General features: G+C 46.1%; 1 protein-coding gene across 5 annotated transcripts; it reads left to right on the top strand.

Moving 5' to 3' along the window:
- Positions 1 to 65: 65 nt before the first annotated feature.
- Positions 66 to 20,482, top strand: LOC310751590 (SLAM family member 5-like). Of its 5 annotated transcripts, none has more exons than XR_014542623.1 (8): positions 66 to 428; positions 9,350 to 9,415; positions 11,091 to 11,429; positions 12,742 to 13,038; positions 15,081 to 15,197; positions 16,074 to 16,154; positions 17,713 to 17,834; positions 18,172 to 20,482. XR_014542623.1 is itself a non-coding variant. In XM_083590891.1 (8 exons), the coding sequence occupies exons 1-7, from the start codon at positions 353 to 355 to the stop codon at positions 17,827 to 17,829; spliced, it is 1,104 nt and encodes a 367-aa protein (XP_083447017.1). In that variant the 5' UTR covers positions 66 to 352; the 3' UTR covers positions 17,830 to 17,834; positions 18,172 to 20,482. The 5 variants fall into 5 exon arrangements, 3 of the variants coding, with proteins under 3 accessions (XP_083447017.1, XP_083447016.1, XP_083447018.1); XR_014542624.1 differs by having other exon boundaries at positions 18,175 to 20,482; XM_083590891.1 differs by having other exon boundaries at positions 16,074 to 16,165.
- Positions 20,483 to 21,916: the final 1,434 nt, after the last annotated feature.

A 21,916-nucleotide genomic window follows, 5' to 3' on the forward strand; every position in this document is an offset into this window, starting at 1 on the left:
ATCTGGTGATAATCCGCGCCGTCCGGGACTGAAACTCTGTTCACGCACGAGAGAGAGAGAGAGAGAGAGAGAGAGAGAGAGAGAGAGAGTCTTTCTCTCTCACACACAGAGAGATTTGTTCAGGAACTCAGTTGCTATCGAAGAGCTGCAAACAATAATTATGATCAGTTAAGGGGTGCTAATTAACACTTGTAGCTGAGTGGGGGAGAGAGAGAAAGAGAGAGAGAGAGAGAGAGAAGGAGAGAGAGATCTCCAAGGACTCCGTGATGTGCTTCTCCCTGTGGCAGCTCCCCACCTCCCCAGCAGATGCTCTTGAGACAGGCAGGGCAAAGAGGAACCTGACAGGGAGGAAATGGAGATGAAATGGGCAATGCTCAGAAAGAATGCTCTCGCTTTATTGCTCTTGACACTCGCCAGCTTCTTAACAGGTAAGTGAATTAGACCTGCGTGTAAGACACAAAAGATCCCTGGGGGATGGGTGTGTGTGTGTTGGTGTATGTGGAGGTGAGAGTGTATCTATTCCCACACACCCCTGGCCACCTTATAGGCACAATTCACTTTCCTTCAGTGTGCCCTTGTTTGAGGTGGGTTGGAATAAAAACTTGACCTCGTGTGAAACTTTTGCTGCAATTCTATTGACGCCTTTTAGCATACGGGACTATTGGCGGTTGCTAAGCGCCCTCTGGGGTATCCTCTGCATCCTTTACTTGGGAGACAGCCCCACTGAAAATGGCAAGGCTTGCTTCTGAGTAAATTTGCATAGGATCAGGTTTGCGAGTGAAGACTTCTAGGGTGGCTTAAAATTTGTGGTTCTGGTCTTGTTCGTTTTCTACTGTTTTTGAAGCGCGGGCATGAACACACTTGGGTTGCTGCCTTGAGCATTTGTTTTAGAAAAGAAGCGTGGATTTATTTCAGCTTAAAATATCTTCCAGCAGTAGGCAAGGGGCTTGTGGGCAAATCAATGTCTGCTTTCAGCAGAACCCGCCCCCCCACTCCCCTATAATCATGCCGCCCATATATTTCCTCCTGAGCCTTGCACCAGGCTGTCTCTCAGTTCCATTGACTTATTGCCTTGCCAGATCCTTATTTATAAAAATTCAGTAACCAGATTACCATGGCATAATGTGCTTGCATTTTTGTTATCAGATGCAAATCGCTTGGTGACCTTTTAGGAAACAAGTGACTAATAAGCATAACGAGTGATTAAATCAATAAATAACCTGGTCTGCATTGGGGAGAACCAAAAGGCACATTTCACCATGCAATTTTCACACACCAGTTGTATTTACACTAACGTGCAGCTCCAGCTCATTTCAAAGTGACTCGCAACAGGATCACACCTGACATGATTTTGACTGGGCGCAGGTGGTGGAAATGAAAGTTTGCATCTGCTATGCAATGGCATGCAAAAGAACTCTCCCTGATTCTTGACTCTCTGATCCAGATTCTATCCTTCTCCATTCCCCCCCCCCCTGGCAACTTTTGCCTGCAGAGGCAACTTGGTTGCAAAGGTGGCTGGATATTATTAGCACACAGCCAGATGTTACAGCTCCAAATAACTTGCACATGAGAGACGCTCCAGGGAGGAAGAGATCTCAGCTCCAGAAACACTTTCTGTAAGGAATGCAGGACCCGTAATGTGAAGTGTGTGTGAAATTAGCAGTTCCTCAGCCACCTCTCATTTCATCTACTGCTCAGTTCATTCCTATTACTAATTCTTGGTATTCAGCCTGGGGTTGTTGTTCTTCTTAATCAGTTAGAAGCAGGGATAATTAGATCTGTTGACTCCAGTTCTCTCAGTTTTCCAGTCTTAAATTGAGCCCTCCACATTTCTGCAGAAATTTGCTTTTTTAAAAATAAAAAAATCCTGAAAATTCATGTATTTCTCCATATTTTGTATGCAGTTTTGACTAATGTGCAGGGTTTTTTTGCAAGCAATTTGCCCAAACATGATAAATTTTCATATGTTTTGGGCCTAATGCATTTATTTATTATGTACTCATTCCCCTAAAAGATTCAGTTTTGTAATTGTTGGCTGAAAAACTGCCTTGAAATATTTGGAGAAGTGAAAATTTCTAATGATCGCTGTGTTCTTACCCTACTAAAGTGCAGCTTATTCTTAGACTTACCAATTTCACAGTTTCTTGCCTGGGAGGCTGTGAGACCTCAAAAGCTTTAACCTGAAGGTGTAATAGCACCTTACCTATGGAAGGGCAGAATAGACATTTTCATAATGAACGATAATAGCAGCTCTAACTAATGCTCCAGGTTGGTGCAAGACGTTTTGCTGCCTGAGGCACAAAACCAAGATGGCGTCTTCCACCTCTTTCAACGTAGAGCAGCTGAATCTGATTAAACACTGACAGTAGGAGAGCATCTTCCAATGCATCCAAGGGCAGGAGATGAGATGAGGGAGGTGCAAAACAGGCCATGAGGTAGACACAACTCTGTGCTTCAATTTAGGGGAAGGTCAGGTGGGTTCAGGTGGAAAAGCCAGCTATCTCACCTCTGGCTAGTGGTAGGGCTGAGAATGCCCACCCTGCTTGTTTGAGCTTTTCGAAGGAATGACGCAGACTTACTGCATCTCAAGGCCTCTTGACCCCACAGCTTACAATTATTTCCCCTTGCCACATATCTGAACATCTGCCAGTTGATGACCACCATTCATGCATCTAACCCATGAGAGCACTGATAACAAACTATAGTTGTTAGCCTTTCAGGAAAGGATGAGGGAGAAATCCAGTTTTGTTCGTATTGCAATGCCAACTTCTGCCTAATTCACAATACACAAATCGAAACTCGCCTGCCCCTCAAAATAAGAGCAATATTTCAGATTTTGCTGTGCAGTTCTCTAGCCCCAAATAGATGAATGTGTATAAAAGGGTATCTCTTAATGAAAACAATATGGGCGTCTCCCCACTTACATGGGGGTTATGTTCCCGGATACCCCACGTATATGTGAAATGGTGTTTAGTGGGGAACACCTTCTAAAAAAAACCAAACTCTGCCAAAAATCCATCAAACCCCACCACAACTGTTTCCTCCAAATCTGCTTTCTCAAACTTCAACTCCCCACAGGTTTCAAAGGTCAGTGCAAAGACTCATGGGATTGCAGTTGCAAAGGTTCCTGGGACTGCTAGCGTTTTCCTCACTCTTGGCAGGTGCCCTCAATCTGCACTTTCTGGGAACAACTGAAGACATTGTTGTTCCGACAGACTTTTCCAGCTGAATAAATGGGTCTTTGCCATGAGTGTATACTTGTTAGGATCTCAGTCTTGTTTTAAACGTATTGCTTTTGTTTTTTTAATTATCTGATATGTAAATTGCATTGAGATGGTGGTTGAGAAGGCAACTGATTGATTAATGGTAATAATAACAACCTTGGCGGATTTTGATTCCCGCTTCTGTTAGGACTGAATATTACTAATCTGTATTATAAAATGTCACACGATTAAGCAGGTTTAAAGGCTGCAGATGTTTCCAGCAAGGATGCCTGTTGTTCCTCAGATTCTCAATTTGGCCTACTGAGAGTAGACCTATTGAAATGAATGGACTGAAGCTAGCTATGTCCGTCACATTTCACTGGGTCTCTTCTGAGTAAAATTAATATTTGACACAGCCCTTTGAAATCAGTCCGTCTATCCACTGTGATGCCATAGAGGGAGTGTCAGACTAGGACCTGGGAGTAACCTTGGGGGGCCAGTCATTGGCTCTCAGCCTAACCTACCTCACAGGGCTGTTGTGAGAATTAAATGAGGAGTTGGAAGAACCATGCACCCCCACCTTGAGCTCCTTGGAGGAAAAAAGTGATACATAATTCAATAAAAGTGTATCTCATACTGCCCCGGGAACATAAATTTTCATTGAGGGTTGTAGGGATGTAAATTGTGCAAGCAACAAATCTGCACACATCTCCTTTGCTATGCCTGCCATCTTCGCCTCTCAACGTTCCTTTCCTAAGCCCTTTATTTATTTATTTGTAATAATCCACCAGTTGTGTGTGTTCCCCCCCCCAAACTCATTCCTCCCTCCAAGCCCCTGCTAACCAGTCATGTCTTTCAGCTTTGAGGACAGGGGATTTGCGGAGATTACAATGTTCTAACCAACTTCAGGATAAAATGGGATAAAGCTGTGATAAATGGTGGACGCAATTTTCTTCATCCCAGTAACCTACCCACCCCCCTCATCCCTGCCTCCCCCATCTCCGCAATCCGTCGCTTCCTTAAGGTGAACCCAGACAACAGTCACAGTGGAAGAAAAAGGGATTTAAGGGCCCTGGGGAGAGGATTGACTCATGATGTTAGGATGGAGCAGACTAAAGAACACTAGAGAATGGAAGGCAGACTAGAGAACAATGTGGCCAGGCTAGACGGGACTTGGAGTAAGGCCGCTTTCTGGGTCTAACATGGACCTTGGGACAGTCACTGGCTCTCTACCTAACCTACCTCACAGGGTTGTTGTGGAGTGTAAATGTAGAGGGGGAGAGAACCACATATGCCACCTTGCACCCCTTTGAGAAGAAGAAGAGGAGAAGAGTTTGGATTTGATATCCCGCTTTATCACTACCCGAAGGAGTCTCAAAGCGGCTAACATTCTCCTTTCCCTTCCTGCCCCACAACAAACCCTCTGTGAGGTGAGTGGGGCTGAGAGACTTCAGAGAAGTGTGACTGGCCCAAGGTCACCCAGCAGCTGCATGTGGAGGAGCAGAGACGCGAACCCGGTTCACCAGATTACGACTCCACCACTCTTAACCACTACACCAAACTGAGAAAAAGGTGGGATGTCAATGTGATGGAGATATAGACAAACAGAGTGTTAGTCTTGGATCTGGGAGACCAAGGTTGAAATCACCACTTGGCTATGAAGCTTACTGGGCATGACCCTGACTCAGCCACAGCTTGCCTCTCAGCCTCACCACTGTGGGGGCTAAACAAGGAGGGAGGGAAAGAACCATGTAATAGCCACCTTGAGCTCCTTGGAGAGGGAAAAAATGGTGAGATATAAACACAAAGGAATAAATAAAACCTTACTAAAACAACCGGGGTGAGAGAAAACAGATCGCACCACCTGCTATTTGTTTCTGGTACCTAATGAAATCAAAGAAGGTCTCTTGGCATTTTCCAAAGGAGCAGCAATCAAAGATTGCAATTATTAATAAATAATAAAGAGAAACCCCCGGCAAATAGGATCACTGCAACTGACCCCCTCTCTCCTTTTTTCCCCTTATCCCTCCACTTATTGATTTATTTTTATCTGAGAGAGAGGCGAAGGCTAAACCCAGAACACAGCCCAGCTCACAATAAATTTTGGCAGGCGGAAGCCGTAGGGGGAGAGAGACAGCTCCGATGTGGGTATTTAATCTTCTCTTAATACCAAACCACATCTGTTTTCCTTTTCCTCAAAGGGGAGGCAGCAGCAGGGAGGGGGGTGGAGAAGGAGGGAGACCTCTAGCTGTGATGCCAGCAGGAGAGACAGGGCCATACTCAGCAGTTTTGTCACACCATGTTACCCAGACGTAGGGGGCAATTTGACAAGTTTTGGGTGTCCTGGCTGGGGGCAGGAGGGGGGTGCCAGATTTCCCAGCATGTTGCAAAACAGCTTAAGAAAGAAAGCGTCACAGGGGGATCTGGGCTTGTGACATGCATGGAGTGGTTCATGGGGGCAAAGGACCAGGGGCACCACTAGAAGCTTTGATCCAGATTTTGGAGAAGATAGTATGGGATCATGCAAATCACAAAGTTCAGCAGTGCATGGCTTTCTCTCTCTCTTTCCTCCCTCCCTCCCTCCACCCCCACGTAGGTTTTTCATTGCCCAGTGATGGGGAATCTTGTTGTCCTCCAGATGTTGGGCTCCAAGCCCACGTCAGGCATCCCAGCCAACGGCCAGAGATGAAGGATGGGAGCTGGAGCGCACAAGCATCTGGAGGGCTGCAGATGTTCCCAATCTCTGACCGAGGGCAATCGGGTCCTTGAATCGCCAGTGACCTCTCAAGGCTGTTGGGATTTGTGTCACGCCTCTGTGTTGGAAATAGTCTTATTACGCACTCTCCTGTCCTCTCCCCCTGCCCCAAGGAAATTAAGTTTGCAGCGGAGACAGGCGAATCAGTGTTGGCACAGCCCACATCACTTTCTCATGTGTTCGCCGATAAGTCCATTTTATCCCTTTCCTGAAATAAATGACAGGGTTCCTTCTGTAAAATCCAGACAAGAATTTTGCATTTGAGTTCTATTTAAATCTATTGTTGTGGATTTAACAGCCTGGGTGATGCCCTGAGGCCCTTCCAATTCTTGGGATTCTGTGCCCAGCGAGGGTTGAACTCTAACAGAGAATTCTGTTGCTGAACTAGTCAGACGAATTTCTTTGTAGGACAATGGCCTTAGCTGGGTGCTTAGGTGACCTCACCAGTACAGTGGTACCTCTGGTTGTGAACAGGATCCGTTCTGGAGCCCCGGTACTTCCGGGTCGCTGTGGGGCATATCGTGAAAGAATGTAACATGAAGCGTAACAAAAGGTATGACTGTATCCCAAAAGAATGAGATAGGTTGCAAGAGCTACAACTAAGGGCTCACTCACGCTTCTGTTCGTCTCATGATTTCTAGGCACAGGTCGGAGAAGTTTTTCTCTTGTCCCTGCCACTTTCCCTGAGAAAACCTGCTGTTTACTGCTGAATTGGAACAAATGTAAATCTGCAGAAATCCTGGTTGATAGATTGATTGTCATGGGACGAAGGAAAGTATGGTTGCGCCCCAAGTGGTGGTGGCCTCCAGGCTGATGGATGGGCCTTTCCTTCACCCCCTCCTCACCTGGCTGCCTGCTAGGAGAACAATAGCCCGAGTGTGGGGTGTGTGGTCTGAGCTAGAAGCAAGCTGGAAGTTGGAGATACAAAGAGATGTTGGCTCTAGTGCTGGGTTTTGGGGCTCACCTGAAAACCTAATGGGGAAGCAAGATTTGTCTTATGCTCAGGTTATATATTGTTACACTACCCTGAACACCCCCAGTCCAGTCTGGTCTCAGAAGCTAAGCAGGAGCAGGTCTAGTTAGTACTTGGATGGGAAATGCCGGGCGCCTGCCCCTCTCTCTGATGAGCGGTGGCAAGAGCCCACAGGGTCCCAGGCGCTCACACAGGGTCTGTGCTCCTTTAGAGAATCGAAGTCGCGGCGGAAACTGCTGTGGCTTTAAGAAATATGGTTCATTCACCTATTTACACATTCAGTCTGCATGAAGGGAGTCTAAATCTTACACATAGTCCTTTCGAGAGGTGCTAGTACCCCACAGCAGCCCAGGTAGCCTTCAGCCATCCTGCCCATCTCAGCTCTTTTTCCAGCTTCTCCCTCCCAGCAACCCTTGCTTGAAAACTCCCATTTCCTGTCCCATCAAACACACACACCCTCACCTTGGCAACCCTTCAAACCCCCCATCTTTGTTCACACCTCAGGGCAAGGGGGAAGGAGTTCTCTTGCATTGGCAATGGTCCTCAAAAGACCCTTGATGACCCTCTATTGCTCCCTTAATGGCCCTAGCTTGGCCAGGCTACCCAGGAATTCATCTGCAGCTTATATTTCTCTCTTCCCGCCCCAAATAACCACAATTTTGCATTCCTTAATTTCTAGGGTTCAGGGGGATCCCCCCAAATCTATAACAATATATATGTGTTTGAATAGAACCATTTTGTTGCATTTACCCAGGTTTGGTTTCCTTGGAATGTAGGTCAGTGGAGACTGCGGTCTCTTTAGTGGCAAAATCTTTTAAAACACATTCCCCTTAAAATAAACATTGCCTGTCAAAATGTGTGTTTCTAAATGTGCATCTCCAAAATATGCACTGTTAAATGTACTTTAGATATGTTCATTCAGAGAAGTGTGAAATAGGATGCATAGCTAAGATGCAACCTGCAGATATTCATTCAGAAGATGCAGATCAGATCATGATGGACCAGCAGGCACAATGATCTAATACCTGAAATACTTCCCCTCTGAGGAAAAGTTGCAGGTTTTTTTTTTTGGGGGGGGGGGTTAGTTTGGAAGAAAGGGATGTAGGTGCTGCTGTGGGTTAAACCACAGAGCCTAGGACTTGCTGATCAGAAGGTCGGCAGTTCAAATCCCTGCGACAGGGTGAGCTCCTGTTGCTTGGTCCTTGCTCCTGCCCACCTAGCAGTTTGAAAGCACATCAAAGTGCAAGTAGATAAATAGGTACCACTCCGGCGGGAAGGTCTGGTTCGCCACATGACCCGGAAGCTGTATGCTGGCTCCCTTGGCCAGTAAAGCGAGATGAGCGCCGCAACCCCAGAATCAGTCACGACTGGACCTAATGGTCAGAGGTCCCTTTACCTTTACTAGTTTGGAAGTAAGTCAGTTAAGTGGGGACATGATAGAGATGCATAAGATTTATCCACCATAAAGTAGCTTGAGAGGAAACGATGTCCCTCTCCCATGATATCAAAACCCAATAGGGCCATTCAGTGAAAATGAATGATGGGAGATTCAGGACAGACAGACAAAAGAAATGACCTCTTCACACAATGCATAGTTAAACTATGGAATTCACAGTGTAATGATGGGCATCAACCTGGATGGCTAAAATAGGAACTGGGGGATAAGAAGGCCAGTGGCTACTAGCCACAGTGGTCATGTTCTTCCTCCATAGTCAGAAGAAGCAACACTTCTGAATATCAGTTGCTGGAAACCACAGGAGAGGAGAGGGCTCTTGTGTTCGAATCCTGCTTTGGTTGGTTTCCCATTGAGACATCTGGTTGGCCAATGTGAGACCAGGATGCTGAACTAGATGGGCCCCCTTTGGCCTGATCCAGCAGCAGGTTCTTCCTATGTTCCTATGGAGCCTCCAGATCCAGAGGCAGTTTATCTAGATTCCTAGTTTTTTGGGGGGGAGCATTTGGCCATTGTGAGAACATGAGGCTGGATTAGATGGGTCCCCTTTGGCCTGTTCCAGCACCCAGGCTCTTTTAATGGAATTTGCAAAGATCAAATCCCTTCCCCAACCTGCACATTTTTTTCCTAGAAGCTAAGCCCTGCTGAATTCATTGGGAGTTATTTCTCAGGAAATCTGCATGGGATCATGGTGCAATACTGTAAAAGGATGACTCTGGGATTTCTTGATTGCTCCCCCTGTGACAAGTTGAACAACACAGAGCGCATATTGTTCAGGACCCAAGCAACACCGGTTTACAACGATGGAGCCAATAGCTGTATTTCAGTATGGCAATGTGTCCAACTCATATCGATCTCTTCAGTATGCAATAGAGACCCACCAATAGAGAGCTAAGGGTCACCCACTGATGTGCCTATATTTTCATTCTGAGGTCTGAATTCTGCCTGTTTTTTCTCTTGCATAGGTGGAATGTCTGGTCAACACAGACTGGCAATCAATGCTAGCCAAAGATGGCTTGACTGGTGTGCAGGTGAATGAGCCCTTAACAGCACAGTCAACATTGTTAGGTTCAATAATTGCCTGAGTAGATGAAGGAATAGAATGGGGGGGGATAGTGGTATGAGTAGATCCAGGTCTTCTTCAGAATTTGCCAGTGGGTCAACCCATTTCCTGTCCATCTAGGACCTTGTCTGGATATTTTTGACACAGCGCCACCTAGGGGAGTGCCCTCCTCTTCACAGCCAAATGCCCATGTGCACCTAAAACCTTGCCCAGATTCTTGAAACAGTGACACCCTGTGGCCTAACCTCATCTTCACATCCACTATGCCCATATGTGTTTTAACTTATTCCCAGAACAAGACAAGATTGGTTAAGAATCTGGTCCTCCGGCAGATAAATAGACTTTAAATAACACTTCCCCTGAAGTGTGCAGAAAGCTGTATGTGAACACGTGTTCAACAAAGTCTCCAGATGGTGGGCTTTATGACTTAATGCTTAAAAGGAAAATATCAGATTGCCCACAGGCTTTAGGTGGCTTTTGCTATGGATGATATTTCCTTCCTATAGACATAAAAATGTAAGGTTGTCGTCATGCTGAAGTTCATGTGGTTGCTGATAGGGGGCTACACCAACTCCAGCTTCATGACAGAGCAGCAGGCAGGTTAGCAAGCAAGCAGTGTAGCCATGTGAGCTGTTTAACAGAAAGGAGGTCTTCAAAGTGGGGTTTGTCTAACTGCCCCCGAAGCACCTGCCCCCTGTATTAAACATGGCTGCCATGAGGTTTAATGAAAGGAGGAGGCACTTCAGAAGGTGGTATGTCAAACCACTCTCTGAAGTCACTCTCCTCCTCCTTTAAAAAGGGTTGGTGTTTGGGGTGAGATGGGAGGAGAGGGTGGTGGGGTAAACTCTGAGGGGAGGGGAGTTTGGGGTGAGCTGTGAGGGGATAAGTGAGGGGGCTGGTGGGGTATAAAGGCAGGGGGAATTGGTCAGATGTAAAGGGGGTAGGAGTTGACTAGGTGTCGTGGAAGGGTTGGCAAATGGAGTAAGCAGGGGTGGCAGCCCCTACTACTACTATAAACATAAAACACAGATATTTAGAACACTCATATCCAACTTAACGGTATATTCAATGGGAAATTCTTCTATTGAGTAAAAAAAGTGGTTGGGTCCACTCTGCTAGCTCTGCAGAGTCAGCTAGCTGGATTGTTGCCTAAAATATCATGGGTGTGAGTATTATTACAACATTGGAGACTCAGTTTTCAATCAGGTTGGTGACCTACCTCTTGTGGGAGCAAAACCTGTACAGTGGTACCTCGGGTTAAGAACTTAATTCGTTCCAGAGGTCCATTCTTAACCTGAAACAGTTCTTAACCTGAGACGTGCTTTTGCTAATGGGGCCTCCTGCTGCCGCTGCGCCGATGGTGCACGATTTCCGTTCTTAACCTGGAGCATCCACTTCCTGGTTAGCAGAGTTTGTAACCCGAAGCGTCTGTAACCTGAAGCTTCTGTAACCCGAGGTACCAATGTAGTTTAATAATGTTCTGCATGAAAAAGTACTTTCTTTTAGACTGTGCTATGTCTTCCAACACTCTAAGCCTAGGGCTAGGAAGAAAAATAATTCTGCCCCACAAACCCCTATGTTTTGTGCATAGATCTCTTTTCTCTGATTATTACTGTTCCATTCCCTTTCTGTATCATCCTCAGATCTCATCTCTGGCCAGTCACACACCCCTCCTCGCCAGGTGAACGGGGTCCTGGGAGGTTCGGTGGCGCTCTCCGTGAACATTGGTCCACAAGCCAAACTGAAGGAGATCGAGTGGAGCTATCGGGCTGGATCTGGCCCAGCGCTGCTGGTGGCTTTGTTTCGGGATGGGAAATTTGAACGGCCTGATCCTGGTGACCGGTTTAAGCAGAGGATAGAAATGTACAATGAGACGCTCAGGATCAAGGCATTGGAGCTGAATGACAGCGGTGTCTTTGGGGCTCGAGTGAAGTTATTCCCAGCTATCGTTGAAGATCAGATCTTCCGCCTCATGGTCTATGGTGGGTCATTAGGCTGTATCCAGCTAAGTTATACTCCATGTTGACTCATGGAAATTAATGAGCCTGAGTTAGTCATGTCCACTCATGCATATTAAAAATAAAATAATCAGCAGAATTTCAATTTTTAGCCCAAGGAAATTGCCATCTCTCTCCCTGTTTTAACAGGAATAGTATACTTTTGTTTATTCAGTCGACAATACATAAACACCAGATACAGGATAGGGTTATCAAAGCAAGGGACCTGTTCACAGTATTGCAGAATTTCAGAAAGAAATGAGTGCCAAAACACAGCCATCCTTCAAAATCTCCCCTTCTCTGAATTTTGTGATGCAGTTCTTTAACCAAGTAATATGGACAAAAATGCCTAGGCTGGGGTAGGTTTTCCATTTTAAAAAATGCAAATATTAGTTACAGTAACATACAAAATGCATTTTAGGGAAAATTGCATTTAAAAATGTGTATATTAGGAGAAATTCACACTAAAATGCTGTTACGATTTTTTAAACTGATGTATAGAACTGAAATTAAGATTGGGAAAGTGAGAATTTGACAGTTTATTCCCTCAATATTCAAGACAACCACAGTAGAAGATTATGTGTATGTATATATATCTATGCACCCACACATTATGTATTTTTAAGTAAAGCAGGGTTGATGAGCAATCAAATGTAGTTCAAAAAAATGCAGACACTTTCGACTCTGCATTCATCTTTCCTTTAACAGTTGTGGCCTAGTTTTGATGGCTGTGGAAAGGATCTTGGCTGTATTTTCAGTAAGCTTTGGATTACTGAAATTCAGTAATCTTAGGATCTGCCATTAAAACAGAATCATAAAATTCATCTGAGTTTCCACAAGTGTGTGGGAAGCACTGTGGAGACAAATTGGGATCTTATATCCCTATGAAAATTAACATCTATGCACAAAATTAAAAAGGGAAATGTGTTGATTTCCTCTGGTCTTTTAGCAGAATCAACATTATCTGCAGCTCATTACTAATAAATATTTAGGTGTTGGGAGGAAATGGGAGAGCCAATTCCCCTCTTCCATTGCACTTTGGATACTGGATTTATTAAAGCATTGCAAACTCATGACTGGGATTTCTGAAATACAGGAGTCTGCAGTTTTACTGTGCTTAGAAACAGAGTGTAGATTTCATCTGGCACCTGTGTGAGAAGTCAGAAATATAGTGTCCTATTTGGAAAGCCCCTGGCTCCCAATTCCTGAGAGTGACTTTGTGACATCTGTTCAAACTTCATGTTGGCTGACATCCACCACACATCATTTTTCATTTTCCCTCATCATTGGCACCCAGAACCCGTCTCTACTCCACGGATACAGAGTCAGCTGGTCTCCAGCACATCCAAGTGGTGCAATGTGACGCTCCAGTGTCTCTCTCCGGGAAAGGAGCAGGTCAACGTCACTTGGAGGAAAGGAAACCCGATCCGGGATCTCGGGAGCTCTGACAGATACCAGGTCTCCCCTGACGGCAAGACTCTCCGCCTCTCGCTGCTGCCTGCCTCCCTGAACACCACCTATTCCTGCACGGCCAGCAACCCCATCGAGCACAAGATCGTGTCCTTTGACTTGCAAAGGATCTGCCAGAGTGGAGGTACAGATGTTTTTGTTTTTAAAAAAGGAATTTCCCCCCACACAGAACACTTTTCAAAATACTTCTCTTGCTTTTCCAGCTTTATCATCCACACAAAGCAAGTTATAAGTTTCTCTCCCCAGCGAGGCTCTGGCCTGGCACCATCACTGCATGTCTTTAGGTGCCAGGCAAAAAAAATTCTTTTGCACTAGGCCTTTGGCTTTTAATTATCTATATGGCAAGGTTTCTTGATCTAGATCTCCTTCTACCAGTCCACAATAGAAAGTGTCCTTTCCTACTGCATCACGGTGTGGTATGCCGGTTTGACATCATCTGATAGGAAGTGCCTACAGAGGGTGGCGAATACAGCACAAGATATTATGGGCTGTCCCGTGAATCCGCTGGATGAAATCACGGAAGGACGTTGCCTCAGGAGAGTGAGGAAAATTCTCAGGGATGATTCACACCCTGGCCGACACTTTCTTGATCTCCTGCCCTCGGGCAGAAGATATAGAAGCCTGATTAGTCACACCAACAGGGTAAAGAACAGCTTCTATCCATGGGCTGTTAGGCTGCTGAATGAAAAGATAACAACAGGGCAACTGACTTTTGGGTTTGGTGGGTGTGCATCAGTAAACGAGGGGGATTAAGACCAAGAGCTGAGTGGGGGTGCTCGTGTAATCTCGCTGTATACAAGTTGTACAAGTGACAACAAAGTATTTCAATTTCCCAAACTTTTTGGACTACAATTCCCATTATCCATGACCTTGGGGCAGGATATCACCATCGTGACTCATTTGGAAGGCCCTGCAGAAGTGACTGTACATCTGCGGATTATGGTGGGCTCTCTCACACTTCCCCTTATACCTCGCTTCCCTGGGTCCTAAATGCCACTGGAACTGAGAAGATTGATACACACAATGTGATTTCTTATGAATTTCTAAAGTTTTCCTATTGAGCCCGTACGTAGATACATTTATCAGTGAATTGCTAGTAAAGATAAAGGTACCCCTGCCCCAGTGAATCCTACATAATACCAAATGTAGCAATTCACTTTCCCTGTTTTCCTTTGTTGGAGACCTGGGGCTCAGCCGGGAGTTGCGGGCTCCTTCTGCAAATTGAGCTGAGCTTCCCTTGCAGAGGCAATTCCTTTGCAGATATGCTGCTGTTAATTTTCTTGACATTAGGGGCTGCTGTCAGGGCTCTGGAGTTTCTGATTAGTCAGGCACTTTTGTGAATGGAGTTTTGAACATAAATGAATGAAGTTCTGGTAATGTGCAGCAAAGACCCCCTGTCCTTCCCTCATGGTGAGGCAAGGCTCATGGTGTTTATGTGTGTCTCAGCTCTCCCACCCAATTTCCCTGTAACGATGCTCCAGCTGTCTGTGTACAGAGGCAAAATCATGCAAAGCCAGGAAGACAGATTTCCTGGCTCCCCTGACCCTTAGATTTCTCCCTTTCTATTTCCTTACTCACTATTGGAGTTCTTAAACCCAGCTTGTTTCCTTACCCTTCTCTGTAATTTCATCTCTCCGTGCAATAACTCTTTCTCTCCTAGTTTCTCTGTAGCTGGTGCATGGTCTATAAAACTATCAGATACCCCTATGTTGATCTGTCCCCCCCCCAGTGGCGTAGCGTGGGGGGTGCAGGGGGGGCGGGCCGCACCGGGCGCAACATCTGGGGTTAGGGCAAATCCATGGGTTAGGGGGCGCAAATCCACGGGTTAGGGGGCGCAAATCCACGGGTTAGGGGGCGCAAATTACTTGCCTTGCCCCGGGTGCTGACAACCCACGCTACGCCACTGCCCCCCCCCTTTCCCTTTCTGTTTCTCTGAAACCTCTGCCTGACATTCGAGAGTCCTGCCTTTTTTGTGTACTTGCATCTGGGTGATGCTCTACAGCTGCTGCTGTATTGCTGTGTGATCTACACACTTGTTTCTTCCTGTGAGCTACCAGGAACAACACAAAAAGCAGCAGCAGGTGTTTGCTGCTGGAATTGTGTGTGTGTGTGTAGTAGATCTTGCAAGCTGGCTCTGACCTTCTGCACCCTTCTCAATCCCAACAGCCGAGGCCTCTTTCTCCAAGTCAGGCTACGTCGTCTTGACCTTCGTCCTGCTAGTGCTGAGTCTTGGGGCTGCCTTCTGGTGCTGGAGGATCAATAATGAAAAATCAGCAGAAGCTGGTGAGCCAAACATTTGTTTGAAGTATTCCAGTCCTTCCCCTACAACCCTAATTATGTCACACTTAAAGAAACTCACGAGTCACAGAACATTTCAACCCCTGCTGGTCATCGGAACAACTTGGAGTTAAGTAATTTTACCCGAGTTTGCTTATTTTCTCTTCCCACCCAATCTACTTTCCTTTTGAGCCATGTCTGTTTTAGACTGTAAGTCTCAAGAGCAGGGACTGTCAAATTTCTGTGGAACTGGAAGCTGCTCTTGGGAGGCTTTTTGACTGAAGAACTGGATAAAACTTAACTGAAAAAAGAAATTAAAAGGAGTGCAAGCTAAATGCAAGGGCCATCATCTTTTCTGAAAAACTCTGTGCCTTTAGGAACTCCTTGGTGCAGAAAGATTTTGCCTGTGGAAAATTTCCTCATAAGCGTCTCTCCCCACTGACAAAAACTTCCCCATGCTTAATAACTGTTGTTGCTGTCACAGGAGCAACCAGATTAGACAATATTTATGTTAAAATGGAAGGGTGAGGAGCCTGAGACCTGGGGAGGAGGCAGATGTGGCCCTCTAGGCCTCTCTGTCTAACCTCAGAACTGCTCCCAGGTCAAATACAGTATTTTTGCCTGGCTGGAATCAGATAAAGCCTCTTTCTTGCCTGGGTAGAGAATAGAGACTGGGTTGTGAGTCTGTGCAGAAAGTAGCCTAAGGCAGCATTTACATTTGTTACTCCGCCCACTTTCCCTCTGGCCCCACCCACCACTGGCATGTGGCCCTCAGAAGGTTGCTCAGATGGGATTGCGGTCCTCAGGCTGAAACAGTTCCCACCTAAAGCAATGTAGGATCTCTCTCACACAGATCTCTCTCGATCTCTTTCTTCTTCCAAGTTACCATTCCAACTGTGCAAGTGGAGGAGAGCCCATCTGACCCCCAGTATGCAGAGATTCTTCGGAGGAGCCCCCCAGAAGGTAACAACAAGGTGAGACTGTCCTGAGGCCCCCCCACTGGGCCTCTCCTCTGCCGGGTGGAAGCCCAGGTCAGCCTAGTGCTGTTTTGCAGAAAGAGGAATTATTTCCTCAAAAGCTTGGCTATGGACTCTTCCTTGAAGGCTCGGCTATGGGGGTTTGATGAACTTCAGACTATACCACTGCAGGACCTCACAGGTCCTTCTTTAGCTACTGGCCTATGAAGATGTAAAGGGGGGAGGTTTGCCCTTCGCAATAAATCCCTTAGCTTGACGGTAGTGGTATTTACAGTCTTTATTGTACAAGTATTTACAAAGTACAGAATATCTCTTCACGCGTCCGAATCATCGGCAACAGATCCCGGGAGTGGGGGCTTTTAGCTCCGCCTCCAGCAGAGCAGTCTTGGTAATCTCATACCTCTGTGTTGCTCCCTACGCTTTAACCCCCTCCTGTCCTGAGCGGCTAAACGTGGTGTGCCCTCTCCCTCTGTGCCAGAGCTGGAGTGGTGTTGGGGCTCCCTAACATCAGGGAGTCCTGCCTCCACCTCCCCTTGCTCTCCCACACCTTCCAGTGCTTCCTCTTCTGACAGCCCCTCTCGCTCCTCCTCATCCAACTCAGGAGCCGTCTCAGCTGGCTCCAAGACAGAAGAGGACATTTGAACCCAACTGCTGAGCCCAGCAGCTGGTTCCATGACAGAAGAGGACATTTGAGTCCAACAGCTGGCTCCATGACAGAAGAGGACATTTGAGTCCAACAGCTGGCTCCATGACAGAAGAGGACATTTGTGCCCAACCGCTAGACATCTCTCCACAGCTACACAAATTGAGCTCAGATTAAGGAAAGGGCCATAGCTCAGTGGTAGAGCCTCTGTCCTGCAAGCAGAAGGTCTCCATTTCAGTTCCCATCATCTTCAGATAGCATTGGGAGAGACTATTGGTGTTTTGCAACTTTCTGACTTGTTGCAGGACCTTAGCCAGACCTAGCAGAGTAAACGCAGAGTTCATGAAAGCAATTGGCAACTGGCTGCAGACAGGATGGACAAAGCAGGAACCAGGAACTTGTAGTTTATTATATACAGTGGACTATTTACAGGAACAGAACATGGATCTTTAACTAGCTCTCTCTTACACGACTCACAACTCTCAACCTCCAACTCCTACACTCACCACTCTAACACATTCCAGTTAGTAGGCCATAAATCATTATTCCCGTGAGAGCTTGACCAATCGTGGAGCTGTCTCTATGCCTCTGTATCACCAGGCAGATTACATTCCTTCACATTGCCTTGGCTGTCAGCCAAACCCTAATTGACTCTGTATGAAGCTGCACATATTCAGATTCCCAACAGAGACTTCTGCCTGAAATCCTGGACAGCCACTGCCAGTCAGTGTAGACAATACTGAGTTACATGAACCAATGGTCTGATTCAGTATGTGGCAGCTTCCTATGTTCCCAAGTGTTGGAGGGCGTCATTTTTATTCTCAGCAAATGCCACATCATTTAAAAACAAACAAACAAACAAACAAACAAACAAACAAACGTCTTTCTTGTTTGCATTTAGTCCCTAGGTCTCCGGGAAAATAATGCGGAGAGAAGCCCCCAGAAAGAACGGCTTGTCACGACTATTTACGACCAGATCCGAAGGACCCCGGACAATTCTTCTGAAGAAGTCACATAGGCCTGGTAAGGTCCATGATATTTTGGATGGGCTTAAAAAAAATATCAAACGGGGGGGGGGGTTGCACAAATATGTGCATGCAAATATGTTTGTGTGTGATTCTAGCCATGCAGCAGCCTCTCCTTCAAGACCTTCAACAAAGGAAAGCTCCAGCAGCTCTAGAGAGTGTTCCCATTGTCAAACTGGTTCTACCATTGATACGCTTCTCCTCATGTCCAACTGAGATCTACCCTCAGTCTAGGGTAGATCCTTTAATCTAGTAGAGGGGAAGAAGTCTGTCCTCTCTTCTATGGGAGAGCCCCAATATGCCATCTGATTTATAAATATAATTCTGTTTCCCAACAGGATCCAGCAAGAGGGATTTTGTCAAGAAACATCACCTTTGCAGGGGCCAAAAACCAAATGATGTGCCAAACCCTCTGAGCACCACTTGGGACTTGCCAAGGCTACGTTTTGTTTTTATTTTTTGGCACAGAAAAGAGAATATTACATGGGCAAAAATTCCCTTTCTTTCCTTTTATTGTGGAACGTTATTTTCTCCCACAAGCCTTCACTCCAAAGTTACTAGAAGTCCTCGCTCTGAAATGGCCGGAAGTCCTCACTCCAAAGTGGCTTGAGGATATCTTGCTAAAGCTGAACCCTGGAAGGGAGAACGAGCCAAGGCTTTGTAGACTATGGAGCAAACTATTCTCCAAAAGACCATTCCATACAATGGAGTTTTCCGCTTGCCTCAAAAGAAAGCAAAGAGGGAGGTGGAGTCTTCAGATATCCACCCAAAAATTGGGCAGATTGGCAGAGATTGAAAGATTGTCCACCACTCTTCTCCTGAAATGTAAGCCATTGTGTGCAGCAGCAACATGTAACTAGAACCATTCTAACATGCAATTACATGGCTAAAAGGAAGACTCTGCTTTTGAGATGGACAAGACGTCAATAAATAAATATTCAGACTTAAGTCCCATAAATGTTTTAGTAAGCCCATCCATGGCTGTTTTTAAGAAAGAGAGAGACCGTCTATGAATGGATGCGACCTCATGCTCAGGATAGCATCTGACATCCAACTGCTAGACCTGAATCTCTCCTTAGGTGTCACAATAGACTTCCCTTTGGGCTGCTCCGTGTAAGAGGGCCATGGACTCTTGACTATGCTAGCAATCCTGACCTTGTGCTCATGATGTATCAAAGTAAATATGAAAACAAAACTAGCACTCCTATGTTCCAGTTTTAAACAAAACTAAGAGGAAGGTGATGCTGCCACTGATTGATCATCCTGAATGATGCAGTTCATGAACTGGGACTGGAATGAAGATGGGTTTCTGCTTATGGGAAAGGGATACAACAGGGTATGTTTCCACATCAACACGATGGAGGAAAGGGTCCTAGCTCAGGGACAGAACACCTGTTTTGCATGCAGAATGCCCCAGGTTAAACCCACAGTAGCATCTCCAAGTAGACCTGGGAACGTCCCCTCCCTGAAACCCAGGAGAGCTGCTTCCAGCCAGTATAGACAGTCCTCAGCTAGAAGGACCAATGGTCTGAGTCAGCAGTATGCAGCACTTGGGCAAAGCCACGTCTCAGTGGTAGAACACCTGCTTCACATGTAGAAGGTCCCAGCTTCAACACCTGAATGCATCTTCAGGTAGGGCTGGGGGGAAAGACGCCCTGCCTAAAATCCTGGAGAGCTGCTGCCAGTCAGTGTAGAGAACACTGGGCTAGATGGACCAAGGCTGAACTAAGGCTCCATTTCTCCCCAAACTATTGTCTGCACATTGACCTTCAGCTTTTCAGATCTCTCATATCATGAGCCTTTCTTGGACCTGTCTGCGGCTGAACTCTAGAATGCTCAAAGCCTCTCTTTTTTAAGTTCTAGATTCCACCCTCTGCTGTTTGAAGTACTTGAGGGGGGGGGGGAATTAATGTGTCCTGCAACAATATGTTGCAGTTCTAGATTCTAATCAGAATGTTACACTTACATTTACACTTACATTTACACACACACACACAACCTCCTCACCCTGTTCTCCATTTTCCTTTTGTCATGTTCACTCTATAATCCTCAATTGGTTGATTCTCTTTTTGGGGGGAGAAGGTGTCCCATTAAGTCTTTTGCTTTCAGGTTTTTGTACATCTGCAAACTCTGAGGCTCCTCCAGGCCTGGAAATGCCTCCCTCCTCATGTAGCTCACAGAGATCCTCTTTTGGCCACCGTCCAGTCAACCCTTGGCCCCTGTGCTTGCTATTACAAGGTTGGAAGCTGTTCAGAAATCTATGCTGGAGACCTCTGGCTTTGGTGCCAGACACCACACTCACACTGCAATGGTGGGAGTGATCTTCAATGAGTCCTGGGTATAGATTTAGGTCTGTGGCTGCCCCTTACCAAGATTTTCTCAGAGCTGAAGTGTAGAAAGCCAAGTATCTGGACCTCCCAGCCCAGCTCAAGGTGCTGTAGGACCACAGAAACCAACCGTGCATTAATAAGCTGGTCATTGTATCATATCTGGTCCCTGCTCTAGATCTCACGAGACTTTACAGTGTGTATGTTGGGCACCATGCTATGTACTGTGTCATTTGTCTCAATAACATTTGGTAAAATAACCCTTTGAAGAATGTTGTCATTGCCTGATGGTAAAGGTGTACGAAGATTGTGGTTAATATCCATGAGGTTTTGTATATTTTTGTTTCAGTCTGCCCCAAGTCGTCACACACACAGGCCATGCAATTCCTTGGGCCAAATTAAAGAGGCAGCAGGTTGTTGTTTCAGTACTAGGGATGGGACAGCAATAGCTGCATGAGAAAAACAGTCCTATCCAGAAATAGCAAGTAGCCCATGGCAATCCACCCTCTCAGACCAAGTGGGCTGCAAGAGAACTTCGACACAGAACCTGTGGGCCACGAACCAGTGAAGGTGGTGAATGTCCTGTTTGAGTGTCTGGAGGTGGTTGTAAGATGGATGGTGGCTAATAGATTGAGGTTGAATCCTAACAAGACAGAAGAACTGTTTTTTGGGGAGGGCGGGGCAGGGGCAGGCAGGTGTGAGGGACTCCCTGGTCCTGAATGGGGTAACTGTGCCCCTGAAGGACCAGGTGCGCAGCCTGGGAGTCATTTTGGACTCACAGCAGTCCATGGAGGTGAAGGTCAATTCTGTGTCCAGGGTAGCTGGATACCAGCTCCGTCTGGTACGCAGGCTGAGAGCTTACCTGCCCACAGACTGTCTCACCAGAGTGGTGTATGCTCTGGTTATCTCCTGCTTGGACTACTGCAATGCGCTCTATGTGGGCCTACCTTTGAAGGTGACCCAGAAACTACAACTAATCCAGAATGCGTCAGCTAGACTGGTGACTGGGAGCGGCTGTTGAGACCACATAACACTGGACCTGAAAGACCTACATTGGCTCCCAGTACGTTTCTGAGCACAATTAAAAGTGTTGGTGCTGACCTTGAAAGCCCTAGATGGACTCAACCCAGTGTACCTGAAGGAGCGTCTCCACCCCCATCATTGTGCCTGGACACTGAGGTCCAGCTCTGAGGGCCTTCTGGCGGTTGCCTCACTGTGAGAAGCGAAGATACAGGGAACCTGGCAGAGGGCCTTCTCAGTGGAACACCTTCCCATCAGATGTCTAGGAAATAAACAACTACCTGACTTTTAGAAGACATCTGAAGGCAGCCCTGTTTAGGGAAGTTTTTAATGTTTGAAGTTTCATTGTGTTTTTAATATTCTGTTGGGAGCCACCAAGAGTGGCTGGGGAAGCCCAGCCAGATGGGCGGGGTATAAATAATACAATTATTATTGTTATTGTTATTAGATTTCCACATTATTAAAGTGGTCACAATATCATTACTATTATTTAGTACACCCAAATAATATATTTAATGAAATATATATAATTGAATACACAATTAACAGGTTTAAGGTATATATTTGTCAAACAGATAGATAGATGCATGGCATGGAAATGCAGGAGAACCCAGAATCATGGTGTGTGTATGAGATTCTGACCCCTGAAATCCTGCCAGATAAGATCTGAGTGCACAGAACAGGAGTCAAAGAGACTCCAAAATAATCGCTGCCACCTCTCAACCCTCCCGCA

The sequence above is a fragment of the Podarcis filfolensis genome (genome assembly GCF_964270895.1).
Source record: "Podarcis filfolensis genome assembly, chromosome: 16".
NCBI lineage: Eukaryota > Metazoa > Chordata > Lepidosauria > Squamata > Lacertidae > Podarcis > Podarcis filfolensis.